General features: G+C 42.0%; 1 protein-coding gene across 1 annotated transcript in view; it reads left to right on the top strand.

The window, feature by feature from the left end:
- Positions 1 to 10,752, top strand: part of SMURF2 (SMAD specific E3 ubiquitin protein ligase 2) — a 69,513-nt gene extending 58,761 nt beyond the window's left edge. Inside the window, exons 13-19 of the mRNA XM_081850039.1 lie at positions 2,041 to 2,155; positions 2,819 to 2,997; positions 4,251 to 4,388; positions 4,742 to 4,862; positions 7,656 to 7,857; positions 8,868 to 8,943; positions 9,431 to 10,752. Coding sequence (XP_081706165.1) covers positions 2,041 to 2,155; positions 2,819 to 2,997; positions 4,251 to 4,388; positions 4,742 to 4,862; positions 7,656 to 7,857; positions 8,868 to 8,943; positions 9,431 to 9,530 — 931 coding nt within the window. The 3' untranslated portion in view covers positions 9,531 to 10,752. The remainder of the gene's footprint in view (positions 1 to 2,040; positions 2,156 to 2,818; positions 2,998 to 4,250; positions 4,389 to 4,741; positions 4,863 to 7,655; positions 7,858 to 8,867; positions 8,944 to 9,430) is intronic.
- The last annotated feature ends 3,459 nt before the right edge of the window (positions 10,753 to 14,211 follow it).

Genomic DNA, 14,211 nt, shown 5'->3' with positions numbered 1-14,211 from the left:
TTATACCCAGAACAAACTTAGTTGGTCTCTAAGGTGCTATATATATATCACAATCAGAGTTCTATTCACACTATGCTGAAACAGTAGAAGGTCTGTATTCAGTTAATTTAAAGCCTTCCAAAAGAACTGTGAATTAGAATGTCAATTAAGCTCTTAAGTTTCACATTTAACAATATATAGATACTCCAACTTTGTTTATGATTGGAACAATGATCTTAAAAACTTTCTTTACATATTTTTTATTCTTTTTCCTTCTTGTACATTTGCAAATCTGTATGTTTTGTTAATAAATGAAAGACAACAATTGCTCCCTTTATCTAAAAAAATATTGTCTTTTCACCCCTGCTTGAATCATGCCATAACCTTCAAGTCCCGATTCCCCTGGCACATTCCTGGAATTTCAGAAGCCCCCCTGGTTTCTGATTTGATTCTGGGATGTCCCATTTCCCCCCTCCAGCGCCACCATGGAGCTGAAGGAGGAGGATGAACCGGTGCTTGCAACTGCAGTGGTCCTGCAAGGGTATCTTATACAGTGGTACCTTGGGTTACATACGCTTCAGGTTACAGACTCCGCTAACCCAGAAATAGTACCTTGGGTTAAGAACTTTGTTTCAGGATGAGAACAGAAATTGCGCAGCGGTGGCAGCGGAAGGCCCCATTAGCTAAAGTGGTACCTCAGGTTAAGAACAGTTTCAGGATAAGAATGGACCTCCGGAACGAATTAAGTTCTTAACCCGAGGTACCACTGTAGTAGGAAGCAAGCTAAGGTGTGGTGTGGCACACCCAGACCTTTTTTCGCTGCCTTCTCAGGCCCAGCCCTGCTGGAGTGGATGTGCGCAACCCTCTTATTGGCCCCTCTGCTGCCGCCACTGTCATGGCCGCCTGAGGTGCGGCGCAGGCGGAGGAAGCGAGCAGAGAGGTAAGGGAGCAAGCAACTGCCAGGTAGTGGCTGCGGCAGGGGAAGCAGCCAGCTGACTCGTGCAGCGGCATGGCACACAAAGGGATGTGCCTTTTGGCACCATGCTCCGGCTTGCGTGGGAACGCGGCACCAAAAGACACGCATCCTGATTTTCATCTCAGGAACTTCAGAAGGTTGGTCTCCCATACGTCTGGACATTTTCCCGGACATTTCCGGGATTTCAAAGGCGGAATTGATGCCTCGGGGGGGGGGGTTCCCAAAATGTGTCGCTTTGTCCTGGATCTTAGGCAAGTCAATCGGAAAATAGTGGGCATCTTGACGTTTTTTCTTTTAATTTTTTTTAAAAAATAAAAGCTCAATGACTTTCGGGGTGTCCTGGTTTTTACTTTTTGAAATATGGCAATCCTACTACCACTTGTCTACACAGATAGGCAGTAGCTCTCCAGGGTTTTGGACCAGGGCTCTCCAGTCACCAGAGACACTAGGGATTGAACTAGAGAACTTTTGCATGCAAAACAGGGGCTCTAGTTACCATCATGCCAAACTTTGGGGTTTGTCTAAAAAACAAGCTCCACAGCTTTGGGGTTTCCTTTAAAAAAAGCAAGCTCAACAATTCTGGGGATGTCTTGGTTTTTACTTTTTGAAATATGGCAACCCTATTGGAGGGTAAGTCACGTTCTATGTAAGTTTTTCTTTGTCACTGCTTCCTTCCCTGTGTGGTTCTTTGTTTTACATCTTTTTATTTTGGTGCAAGGTACGGAAATAGTTGCTTCCTTTCTTTTTGCCCCCTCAAATTCCCCCCCCCCCAATTCAAGCCCATCTTCAACACCCTGTTAATAAAGGGCACACAACCGATTACTGTGCATAGCTAGTGCAGTTATACAGCACACAGCTTTTGACATATACAACTAAAGAGATTGGACAGGTCTGCAAGATGCATAGTTGAGAGAAACTGAAACAAGAAATTCTGAAAATGTGCTTATGAGAGAGTTGTGAATAAATGCTTTTCCCATTACCACATTCTGTTGTCATTCATTAAGAAATTATTTATCACTGAAGACCTGTGTTTTTCTGCATCAGTTTAACAGTGTTTGACCCTTAAAATGTTTTCTTTTCTTCAGGGAATGGCTCTATTTGCTCTCCCATGAAATGCTGAATCCGTATTATGGCCTCTTCCAGTATTCACGTGATGACATCTATACACTACAGATAAACCCAGATTCTGCTGTTAACCCGGTATGGAAATGTACCCCATGTTTGTGGCCAGCAGTTCCTTTTTAATAGTTTTGGTGTGCTAGCTTTATGCAAATCTGAATTACTTTAGTGACGTTCAACTTCTTTTTTAGAACAGATAGAAACTGCTTTGGGAGTTCCCTTTTTGTTTTTGCTTTGAAGTGCAGGGTATAATCATGAAAATTAATGAATGCTGCAGGTTTGTTAAATCTTAGACAAGAAATAAAGGTGTTAAGTTGTAGCAGGAAATTTTGATGTCAAATATAAGAGGAAGTGTTGTAATCCTAAGAATAGCTGTTTAGAGGAAGTGTTTTCAAGTGAAAGTGGAAGTTTATACAACACTAGGGGCTGCACCCTTGCTCACTAGCCAGTATTGTTATGCAGCACAGCAAATCCTGCAATAGGGACTGTACAGTCTCATATAGATAGATAGATAGATAGATAGATAGATAGATAGATAGTCAGATAGTCTTGATGGAAGTGAAGCAGGCACCTTAACATATTTTAAAGCTTTTTATTTTATTTTTCGGACTCTTCATTGTAACTTTTAAGTAAATCTTACTGCATACTAAAGAAAAGGTTCTTGTTGAAAAATCTGAATGCTTCATCAGTTTTGGAATCAAGCCATGAACCCCAGCATGAGTACATTTTTTCCTTCAATTCTAGGAACACTTATCCTACTTCCATTTTGTTGGACGGATCATGGGGATGGCTGTGTTTCACGGACATTATATTGATGGGGGCTTCACATTGCCTTTTTACAAGCAGTTGCTAGGAAAGCCAATTACGTTGGATGACATGGAATTGGTTGACCCAGATCTTCACAACAGCTTAGTATGGATACTGTATGTACTGATCTCTTTGAAATGATGCTTATTATTTAGAATGGTTGTGTTCTGCTTTAATTCATTTGCTATAAATGGGCAGGCTGTGAATAGAATTGTTGCTGGGGGGGGGGACTATAGGTAAGCCATGGGAATTTAAGTCTTCTAATCCAAATCATTATTAGAAAGACTGGGACAGATGTAACGTGACACATTTGGTAGCCCCATTGGGGAAGCCTGCCAGTTTTAGGCAATCTGAGCCACGATGGGGTGACTTGAGGTATGTGTGTGTATTTTGCATAGGACTGGCTAGGGAACCAGCCATAGTCTTCTATAGAACGTTCTTCTTAGTTGTGTCCTGGCACATAGGGTCTATCCTCCCTTGTTACTTCTGAGCATTCCACAAGCTTTGTAATCGGAGGGGATTTTTATCATGGAATAAAATAATTTTGGGGTACTTTTATGTTAAAGAATACACACCCTCCAAAGTATTGGATTCATAGAGGCAGTATAAGCAATTTTATTTATGCAGGTTTTGGTGTCCTCGGGTGTCTTCCCGTGTAAAAGTTGGGGTGTCTAGGCGACGTTTCGACGAGGTCTCACTCGTCATCTTCAGGCTGGTGCTTTCGGCTTCTTGTTACTGGAACAGAGCAGGATCTCAGTGTTTGAGTTCCTATAAATACTGTAGAGGGGGTGTGGTGTATAGCCTCCAATGTTCTGGGCAGAGAGGAAGTTCCCAGGCTAGTGTGCCTTTTCTTCTTTTGTTCCTTAATTACTTGAGAGATATCTTGAGTGATTTCTTGAGTGATATCCTGAGTACCACTTAGGTGGGTCATTAGGTGTGGATTAGTTGTTAAAGTCTTTGTGTCTTGACCTCTTGAACTTTGTGAAGAGTTTTCCTGAGAAGATGGCTGTACTGTACTTAGTTGTGCTCTGGCTTGGCTTCGTGTATAGGGGCGAGCTGTGGTTTTGTGGCTTGTGTCAGCCAGATCTGTGTAGGGATTGCAGGGGGGTGCAGCATCCGGAGGTGCCACCATGGATTGGCTACTGGATGGTGTCTGTAATTCATCTGTGGAGAGGGTCTGGGTTTGGGTCTGGTGTGGTTGATTGGTGTTTTATTTATATATTTATATATATTATATATTTATATGTGGTTGATTGGTGTTTTATTTAATTTTATTTATATATATATTTTTAATGGCAGGCTATAGGATGTATGGTTAGGTATGCCTGAGACGTTTAGAATTCATATAATTTTGCTTTCTCTACTTCAGTGAGAACGATACTACCGGAGTCTTGGACCATACATTTTGTGTGGAACATAATGCGTACGGTGAAATTATACAACATGAACTGAAACCTAATGGCAAAAGCATTCCTGTCACAGAGGAGAGTAAAAAGGAATACGTCAGGTATCAAAAACTATAGTCTTAAAAAACCCCAAAAGGTTTCTGTTACAGTGCTCTGTGCAGAGGGTAATACGGTATGCTTAAATTAATAGAGTGACTTTTGTCATGTTAATGGCTGATTAACTTTGGCCCTACAGATGTTGCTGAACTATAACTCCCTTTATCTCTGACTACGCTGGCTGGGGTTGATGGGAGTTTTAGTCCAACTATTCCAACAACATTTGCACGGCCTCTAGCCTGTCTATGTAGATGCTTGGTTGAATAGTTTGTAGTAATGTTTGCAGCTTGGGATCAAGCATCTAAGTTGTTGAGTGGGAAGACACTCCTTTGCAAATAGGACTTGTAATTTCTTGCAGGCTTTATGTAAACTGGCGATTTTTACGAGGGATTGAAGCTCAGTTTCTGGCTCTGCAGAAGGGATTTAATGAAGTAATCCCACAACATCTGCTGAAGACATTTGATGAGAAGGAGCTAGAGGTCAGTACATTAATGATATGCTAGGTCATCAAGTGTAACAAGAAAAAAATCATTCTTCTTAAATTTTGCGTATGCAAAGTTGATCCCCAATGCTTCTAGGGATGGAGGATTTGCAGTACCATATTTTTCGCCCTATAGGACGCACCTTTTCCGCTCCAAAAATGAAGGGGAAATCTGGGTGTGTCCTATGGGGCGAATGCAGGCTTTCGCTGAAGCCTGGAGAGCGAGAGGGGTCGGTGCACACCGACCCCTCTCGCTCTCCAGGCTTCAGGAAGACATCCGCAACCTAAGCAGCCCTGCGGGAGTTCCCGCAGGGCTGTCTAGGCTGCGGATAGCAGCCTGCCGCCTGGCGCGAAGAGCGCCCTGAAGCAGAGCGCCCCTCGCGCCGGGCAGACATCCGCAGCGTGGGGAACCCTGCAGGAGTTCCCCGCAGGGCTCCCCTCGCTGCGGATAGCAGCCTGCCGCCCGGCGCGAGGAGCACCCTGAAGCAGAGCGCCCCTCGCGCCGGGCAGACATCTGCAGCATGGGGAGCCCTGCAGGAGTTCCCCGCAGGGCTCCCCTCGCTGTGGATAGCAGCCTGCCGCCCGGCGCGAAGAGCGCCCTGAAGCAGAGCGCCCCTCGCGCCGGGCAGACATCTGCAGCGTGGGGAGCCCTGCAGGAGTTCCCCGCAGGGCTCCCCTCGCTGTGGATAGCAGCCTGCCGCCCGGCGCGAAGAGCGCCCTGAAGCAGAGCGCCCCTCGCGCCGGGCAGACATCTGCAGCGTGGGGAGCCCTGCAGGAGTTCCCCGCAGGGCTCCCCTCGCTGTGGATAGCAGCCTGCCGCCCGGCGCGAGGAGCACCCTGAAGCAGAGTGCCCCTCGCGCCGGGCAGACATCCGCAGCGTGGGGAGCCCTGCAGGAGTTCCCTGTAGGGCTCCCCACGCTGTGGATAGCAGCCTGCCGCCCGGCGGGCATGGCGCGCTGAAGCAGAGCGCCCCGCGCGCCGGGCAGACATCGGCCAGCCCCACAAGCTTGGGGGACAGCAGGGAGGCGCAGCGCCGCCATCCCGCTGTTCCTCGACCTGGTTTGGTTTCCCCGACCTCGTTTTGGGGGGGAAATAAAGGAAAAAATTTTTTCCTTTATTTCCCCCCCAAAAAACTAGGTGCGTCCTATGGGACGGAGCGTCCTATGGGACGAAAAATACGGTAATTATAACCATGGTTAACATACCAAATCACCAAAGGGTTGGGATTCCTTTTTTCTTTACATTTTGTAGACAGGCTTCTTAATAATACTCTTGTCTTGCTAGTTAATGACTTTAAAATGCTATTTTTGATAGAATACATCACATACTTTGGCTATTTTTTATTACCCTTAGCATTATTTTGAGTGTTTTACAATTCCTTTAAGAAACAGATTCTTAATATTGTGCAATAAGTGCTGGATGATAAAAGTTGAAATAGTAAAATTTTGTAGTTCTTAATGGTTGGGCAGAAAAAAACCTAAATTGTGCGGTGTGAGTCAAAGGATATCTTGGAAACTAAAATGTGTCTCTGTAGGAAAGTATTTTCTGGTAACCATAGATAAACATATTCTATTTCCTGTAGAGAACATATTGGGGAGGGTGTCTGAGCCACCCTACTATTAGTCCCATTTGCTGAAGATAGCACAGAACATGCAAGACACCCATGGGAACTCTTTCATTGCCCTCTTCTTCTTCGGCGATCACTCATAGCCGAGTAAGATTGTCTTCCATGAACACGGTCTTAACAGTGAGTCTGTAAGTGACTGTGGAGGCCAATTCTGGATCCACACGTCCTTCCACAGTGGGGACATAGGTTTCCGGGCAGGAGTTGATCACGGTGAGGATTTGCCAAGCATGCTCTTAGCTCATTCCTCCCTTTTGTCCTGAGTTTGAGCATCTTCAAAAGTCCATGATACCTTTGGTAAAGGCTGTTCTCCATCTGGAGCTCTCGCAGGCCAGTGTTTTCCAGTTGTTGGTGTTTATAGTACATTTTTTTTAGATTTGTCTTGAGAGAGTCTTTAAACCTCTTTTGTTGACCACCAGTGTTACACTTTCCATTTTTAAGTTCGGAATAGAGTAGTTGCTTTGGAAGACAATAATTGGACAGGAGAGAGGCGCAAACCCACACCTCTCATTTTTACTATCCTGTGCATGTGTGCCAGCCAAGCAGGGCATGAGACTTTTATATGCTTTGCTCCTGGTTGGGGCAGGAGGGGAATTCACAGTGCATGAGAGATGGGGTGATAATGGCACATGGATACACCCATTTCCCCTATACAAAACCCATGAAGACCTTATTCTTGGCTAGGCTGCCTTTCTCCCTTTGCTGCCCTTGCTCCCAACCACTCATCTCAACCCTTTTAAATGTTGCACGCTATAATACCCCCTCTCACCCTCTTTCTGGGAAGGGATGATGGAGATGCATGGCTGTAGGTTTAGAAAGTTGTAGAGCAATAGAATGTGTGGGAGAAGGAAAAATCAGCCCAAGAAACCTGCATATAAGCCAAAAGGGGCCTGGGTAGCAAGGGCTTGCTGTGGATCAGGATCTGTTCGCTGCTCACCTTCGGTGAAATCTGTTTCTTATTTCTAAGACTTCTATAATGCACAGATAAAGCTGACTATATTGTTTGCTATTCCACTTAGAAAACTAGGGTTATGTACTTTGCAAGCTTAAACTGACTTGTCATTTCCTACTGGCCAACATTTCATATAACAAAAGTTTTTTAAAAAAAAGAAAAGAAAAAGAAAAGTTTTGTCCTCCACTGACTGATATTTGTACCGTTATGAACAGCTCATCATTTGTGGCCTTGGGAAGATAGATGTTAATGACTGGAAGGCCAACACCAGGTTAAAACACTGCACGCCAGACAGCAACATTGTGAAGTGGTTTTGGAAAGCCGTGGAGCTCTTTGATGAAGAAAGGAGAGCCCGATTACTGCAGTTTGTGACTGGGTCATCCAGAGTACCTCTGCAGGGTTTCAAAGCATTACAAGGTTAAAAAAAAAAAGCACAAAAGCAAATTTCTTTTGAATCGCTGTCCACAGTCCCAAGTTACTGCTTTTTCAATTTTGTAACATTTGTGATATATTCAGAGTACATTATGAAATGCATAGCTATGACTTTCCGTCAAAAGTCTTAATTCTGTAGGCTTGTGTGTGTTTTTGTTTGGTATGCCCGATGCCCTGGTTTTCCAAATGCATCTACTAGTCCAACTACTGCAACATTTTATCATAAATATATTGATAACTGTTGTTCCTGGCTCTGTGTGATTTTCTGGCTGTTATAAGACCTGGCAGCACATGGCACTCAATTCAGAAGGCCTCTTAAGATAGCCTACCTTACAGCATAGCTGTCAAGTGTTCCTTATTTGGCGGGACAGTCCCTTATCCCAGCGTCATGTCCCACTGCTGTCCCTTATTGATGATGTCCCTTAAATAAGCTACTGAAGGTAATGGGGCCCTTTCTATGTCCCTATGTCCAGCTGTCCTTTGTCAACAACAAATTGTTGCTGTTTTTTTGTGTTGAATATATGCTATATGGTAATTTATGGACCTAATAGGTATCTAAAGCCATTTGCACGCAACAAAATATGTATTTTATCAAAGTAATTGTTGATACCTTATTTTGGCTGCTGATCCCTTATTTTCGAGGCTGCTGGTCCCTTATGTTCAAATCTGTAAGTTGACAGCTATGCCTTACAGCTCTTGTAACATGGTAAGGGGCAGTCAAAAGCCCTTTGCGTGTCTGTGTATCAGAGCCATCGTTTGCACTTACTGAAAGGAATGGAAGGTTGGGGGTATATGGTTTCTAGTATTCACTTTTCTAATACGTTCTAGAAAGCCTTAAATCGGCACGTATCAAATTGGAGATGTACAGGTCACACTCCATGGATGCTGCTTTGTCTGTCACCTTCCAAAGCTTGCTTCTCTGCCCAGTCTTTTACATGTTTTGGTTGTGCTCCAAAGTTCTGGACAGTAATGCCCAATTTCTGTTCCAATTATAGGTGCTGCTGGTCCAAGACTATTCACAATTCACCAGATTGATGCTAGCACAAATAACCTGCCAAAAGCTCACACTTGGTAAGCTTTATAGATGCATTACTATGCTCATTCTTTTCTACATGAAGACTATTGAATTTGCAACTAATTAGAGAAGAAATTCATTAATAATCCAGCTTCAGAAATAGGTTATTATGAATAATCTACCTGCATATAATTAGTATATCATCTAAACCATTAGAAGAAAGAAATAAGCATTTATGATTTTTCTTTCTGCATGTCGTAGCCTAGTCATCAGTAGATTCTCTGTGTTACGTTTTTGTGGGAAACTGTTTTTTTCCAGCAGTCTTTATCCATTCATTACTTACAAACACCATGTGTGTTTTTAATTCTTTGTCAAAACGGATCAACATAGGCATAGTTCTATTTAGAAGACAATGTTAGCGGTGGGGGAGGTAACTGTGTTCTTTTAACTGTAGGAGCCTGCTTGAAGTATATTACTTATTACGTAAATTCGGTATGTATATATTATTGAAAGCCTATTAAAGCTTTTGTTCTCTGCATGCAGCTTCAATCGAATAGACATTCCTCCTTATGAAAGCTATGAGAAGCTCTATGAAAAGCTGCTAACCGCCATTGAAGAAACATGTGGGTTTGCTGTGGAATGAACATTTGCAGACTTACCTGGGACTGTATTTATACTCCGTCAAGCAGAAAATCCTCTCCTCAGCCATGACACAGTTAAATGCTTGAAATATAGGAAACTTCTTCCCCCCCACTCCCTTTTCTACTTTAGGACGATATGAGGGAAAGGACAATTTTTGGAGTTCTTCATTCAAGAAAATGTCCTGTGGCTCCTGCCAAGGAATCATTCAGCTGCTATTAAAAACAAGTATCTTGAATATACAGAATGCTGACTTTTCCTTCCTTTCAACAGCAGTATTCTTCTCTCAAAAAGACGACTACTATTTTTGTAAAAGGTGATCTGATCTATTTGCTTACCTGATTTCTATTCTCACAGGTCCAAGATATAGCTGTCGGTACAAGTCACGTTCCAGCCTACTTAAGTAAACATGTGATACTGAACAGCATCTATACCTGCTATTTTTTTAAATAAAATATTTTGATTATTCTAATTTTTACATATAATTGGCTAAGCAAATCATAACCCTTTTAAATTAAGGCCACTTAACGTACAAACTGTGTTTTCTTATAGTGAATGATTTAATTCTCTGTTATGAGTTAAACTTCAATGTTACTTGTGTAAGGATTTTTATATTTCTCAAGCATGAATTACAGGTTTTGGCTCCTGTTTTTCTCTTGTCCAGTTTCTTTAGCAGAATCCTAGTCGGAGTTAACTTGCACTGTATTTGGTACAGTACTTTGTGGTAAATGTGGAAACCCCCCCTTTTTAAAGCATCTAGCATTTTTTAAAATGAGCGTTTTTGTAAAAAGTCAATACTTGAGGTTTTTTTTAATTTGCTTTCCATTTTAAATGGAACTTGCTGCATTTTGTAAACTCCTAAATGTATGTTGATGATATCAACAGCCTTCTGCCAGGTCGTCAGTTCATTTTTCAAAACTCTCTGTGGATGTCATACCAACCAAAGTTTTTCTGTTCCTATACAATGAATCTGCATTGTATATTAGTTGTTGCAAAACAATATTATCAGGTTAAAACGTCTTTATTTTAAATGGCTTGTGACATATGGGTTTGTGCTAGCTACAACTAAGGGAAAAAATAGTGATGCAATGGACTTAAAAGCAGAGCTTCTGTAAATTTTCTGATGTGCTCCAATAAATAGCTGACTGGAGCACCCCAGAAATCATCCTTGCATTGAGGGTGAATATATGCAAAATAGTTAAAATAAAGGGGGCACGTTTAGATGATATATATTGCACTGTTAACCGGCAGTCATGCAAGGAATTATATACCAATAACTAAAGTGGTTGAGCTTGTAACTTGGGGATAGCTCATAAGTACACTTCTCTTTGCAATAGTGTGTTTAGTTGCTGTGAAAAGTGCAGCTTCTCTTGTTGAAATCATTGCTGGTTGTTTCTGGTACACTGGCAAGCACAGATATTTCTTCATAGTTTTATGTACCCAACTGTGTGGAGAGGAAAGCGGAACTTGCATGTGCAAACTAGCTCTCGCTGAACAACATTGAGAACGTCTAGCGAACTGTCAGCCCAGTTGTTTGGTTGCTCATCTTCTCGTGCAAAAGCAAGGAATGACAAACAACAGCAAGGCATATGGTAGTAATTAATCACAAGTAACCATCTAAAACCACCCACTTTTTCTGTGTGAATGATCAGTCAAGTGTGCCACGTATATGGAGGCAACAGATTGAAAACTATAAGCACAGCTCTGCTTATATTGAAGATTTTGTTGGAGATGGCCTTTTCCCTTGTCTAAAATTGGGATAAGAGAAAGCAAGTTAAGTCAAAAGGACATTCGCTAGATGTAGACGTGTGTAGGCTGCTCTGACTTGAATCCGGCAGGTTGTACGTTAACAACCAGTCTTGTAGGCTCAAGATGTAGAAGTGGGAGAGGCGAGGGTGAACAATCATTTCCATTTATTGCATTGGTTCCGAAACAGCCTCGCTCCTACGTCGTATTGAATTATGAAGCAATTACACAAATTAGCCATAGTAAAAATAAATAAAAAATGGTGACTGGTGGTCTGTTTAGGATTAGATTGTCCAGCATTTGGAAAAGCTAAGTCTGACTTCGTCTTCCTTTGCTCATGGACTGCAGCAGAACTGTAAGTCTACATTGATTGCTCCGAGTAGACTTAAGGCGGATTTTGGAATGCAAGCCTAAGCCCCAGTTAGGGAATCTGCTCTGGTTCTAGGCTGGCAGATACGATCCTTTCTATCGGAGAAGATCCATCTGCTTCCACTGTTCTTTCAGGTTTCAGGAATAGCATTGCGTTGATTTCTCTATACTGTTGTCTTAAATTAAAAGCTGGTAGAATACTGGTTTCCATATCCACAGCCGTGCTACTGTTCTGCATATCTTTCAGGAGTTGTCATTCTGCCTGTGCACAGGTTGATGTAGGGCTTCTTGTTAACCATGTTTTGTACCAGGCCTTACTTGCTGCTTGTCAGCTGTGTACTTCCTTCTCTGAAAAATTATCACTTGATCCAAGATGATAGCCTCGCCCTTACCTCATGGGAAGATGCCTCTTGTTCTGCATCAGATTGTGCTGAATGTTGTGGCCTCCACTGCTCATCTTACAATATCTTGTATTATTTCATAAGGAGATGTAGCCTAATAACCACAGAATGATTAACGAGAGCCTGTGACAGACTGCACTGACAGGTCTCCGGGAAGGAGTTTGCGTTACAGGGTTTTGATAAGGCGGACTCGAGTCAGGTCTGAGATCAAAACTTGAGAGCAATTTCATTGTCGTCCTGCTTTAAACACATCGTGTCCAGAGATTCTTCCGTCATTACAGGGCTAACTTTGCAAAATCTGATTCTAATAGGCAAAACACGAACATTTCTGCATATTGCTTTGACTGCTACGCTGAGCAGACTGATGCAAATTGAATATCGGGTCTCCTGAGTGCCTTCTTATCTGCATAACCATTAAAATGCTTTAAATCACACAAGCTGTCAGAAGCTTCTCTAGACCCATTGAGTGTAGTCCCACAGCCATGCCACTTTTCCCGTCAACAAGTGCTAAACCCAATATTATGTTAAGACCTTTGGTTTTTCAACCCAGATTTAAATGTGAATATTTATTTCCAGCTTGTCCCTCTTCCTACACGGTTTATTTCATCCATCCTAAATTTGCATTAAGTGGTTAAGAGAGATGCATTAAATGGTTAAGAGAGATGTCACCTCACATTTCCATGCTTCCTTTTCAGAAATGAATGTTTTTTAAATATAGTGACTATTTTGTAGGATTCAGATATACAGTACTCAGTTGTGTTTCAGATTTAATTTTTAGATGTAAAGTTTTGTAATGGTGCTTTGTACAGTATGTATTCTATTTTTTTGCACATAGGTTCAGTTTCCCTAAACCGATTATATTTTTACCAAAACGTTGTGTTGTACTGGAGTCCAGAGCACACAGGATGTCCCCCCCGACACTACATCTGTTAAACCTCTGGTGCATTAAAACTGGCTGCATTAATGGAAGTAAAAGCATTGCTTCTATATCATACATCATAATGTAGCATGACCCCGTTGCTTCAGACTTTAAACCGCACCATATAGATAACAGGTGCAGTTTGTACTTAACACAATCTCTTTATTAGATTTCTGACTCTGCCAAATTCTAAGAGCTTTGTCTATAGCTAAAACTAGTCTATATTTGGTATGATTTTTCCTTCTTCCACAGACTGACAGGTGGGTTTTTTTGTTCTTTTTTAGTTGCATTTCTATTGTATTTATTGCAGAGTGTTTTTAGCATTGATATACATTGTATTTTCACCAAGCTGTTACATGAGCTTTAACAATACATCTGTATAAAATGTTTTTTTTGTTTTTGTTTTTGTTTTAAAAAAAGTATGTACTCATGCAGAAGTTGAGCAATAAAATTGTATGCTGTTTGCACTGTCACAGCATCAATGGTTTTAAAAAAACTGGGTTTTTTTGCATTTACTTCATTTTTAAGTAAAAGCAACACTGGTAATCGTGTAATTTAGTTTGTATGTTTTTAAAGAGGATACGTGCAGAGGCTCCCTGGATATGCTTAACAGCAGTTTTATGTGGAGGAAAAATAATCGCTTGCAACAGCTGTAACCACTGTATTACATGAAGAAAAAATTGAAATTTTTGAAGGTCAGTTCATTGATGTTCCTTTACTATACAGACGTAAGAAGAACCTGCTGGATTTAGCCAATGGCCAATCTAACCCAGCATCCTGTTCCCACAGTGGCCAAGCAGGTACCTATGGGGAAAGCAGGATATTCACACTTGTGATTCCTGGCAACTAGTATTCAGAAGGATACCGCCACCAACAGTTGGGGGTAGAACACAGTCATTGTGCTTAGTAGCCTGGTCCTCCATGAATTTGCCTAAACCTTGTTTGAAGTTAGTGGACATCACTGTTTTCACTGTTTCTTGTGAGAGTGAATGTTTTAATTCTAAGTACAGTGGTACCTCGGGTTACATATGCTTCAGGTTACAGACTCCACTAACCCAGAAATAGTACCTTGGGTTAAGAACTTTGCTTCAGGATGAGAACAGAAATCGCGCAGCAGCGGCGCGGCGGCCCCATTAGCTAAAGTTAAGGTTAAGAGCAGTTTCAGGTTAAGAACGGACCTTCGGAACGAATTAAGTACTTAACCCAAGGTACCACTGTGTGTGCTGCATGAAGTTCTTTTTTTGTTGGGT

This window comes from Podarcis erhardii (genome assembly GCF_964252035.2).
Source record: "Podarcis erhardii genome assembly, chromosome: 2".
NCBI classification, from domain to species: domain Eukaryota; kingdom Metazoa; phylum Chordata; class Lepidosauria; order Squamata; family Lacertidae; genus Podarcis; species Podarcis erhardii.
This window is presented reverse-complemented; position numbering and strand designations above follow the sequence as displayed.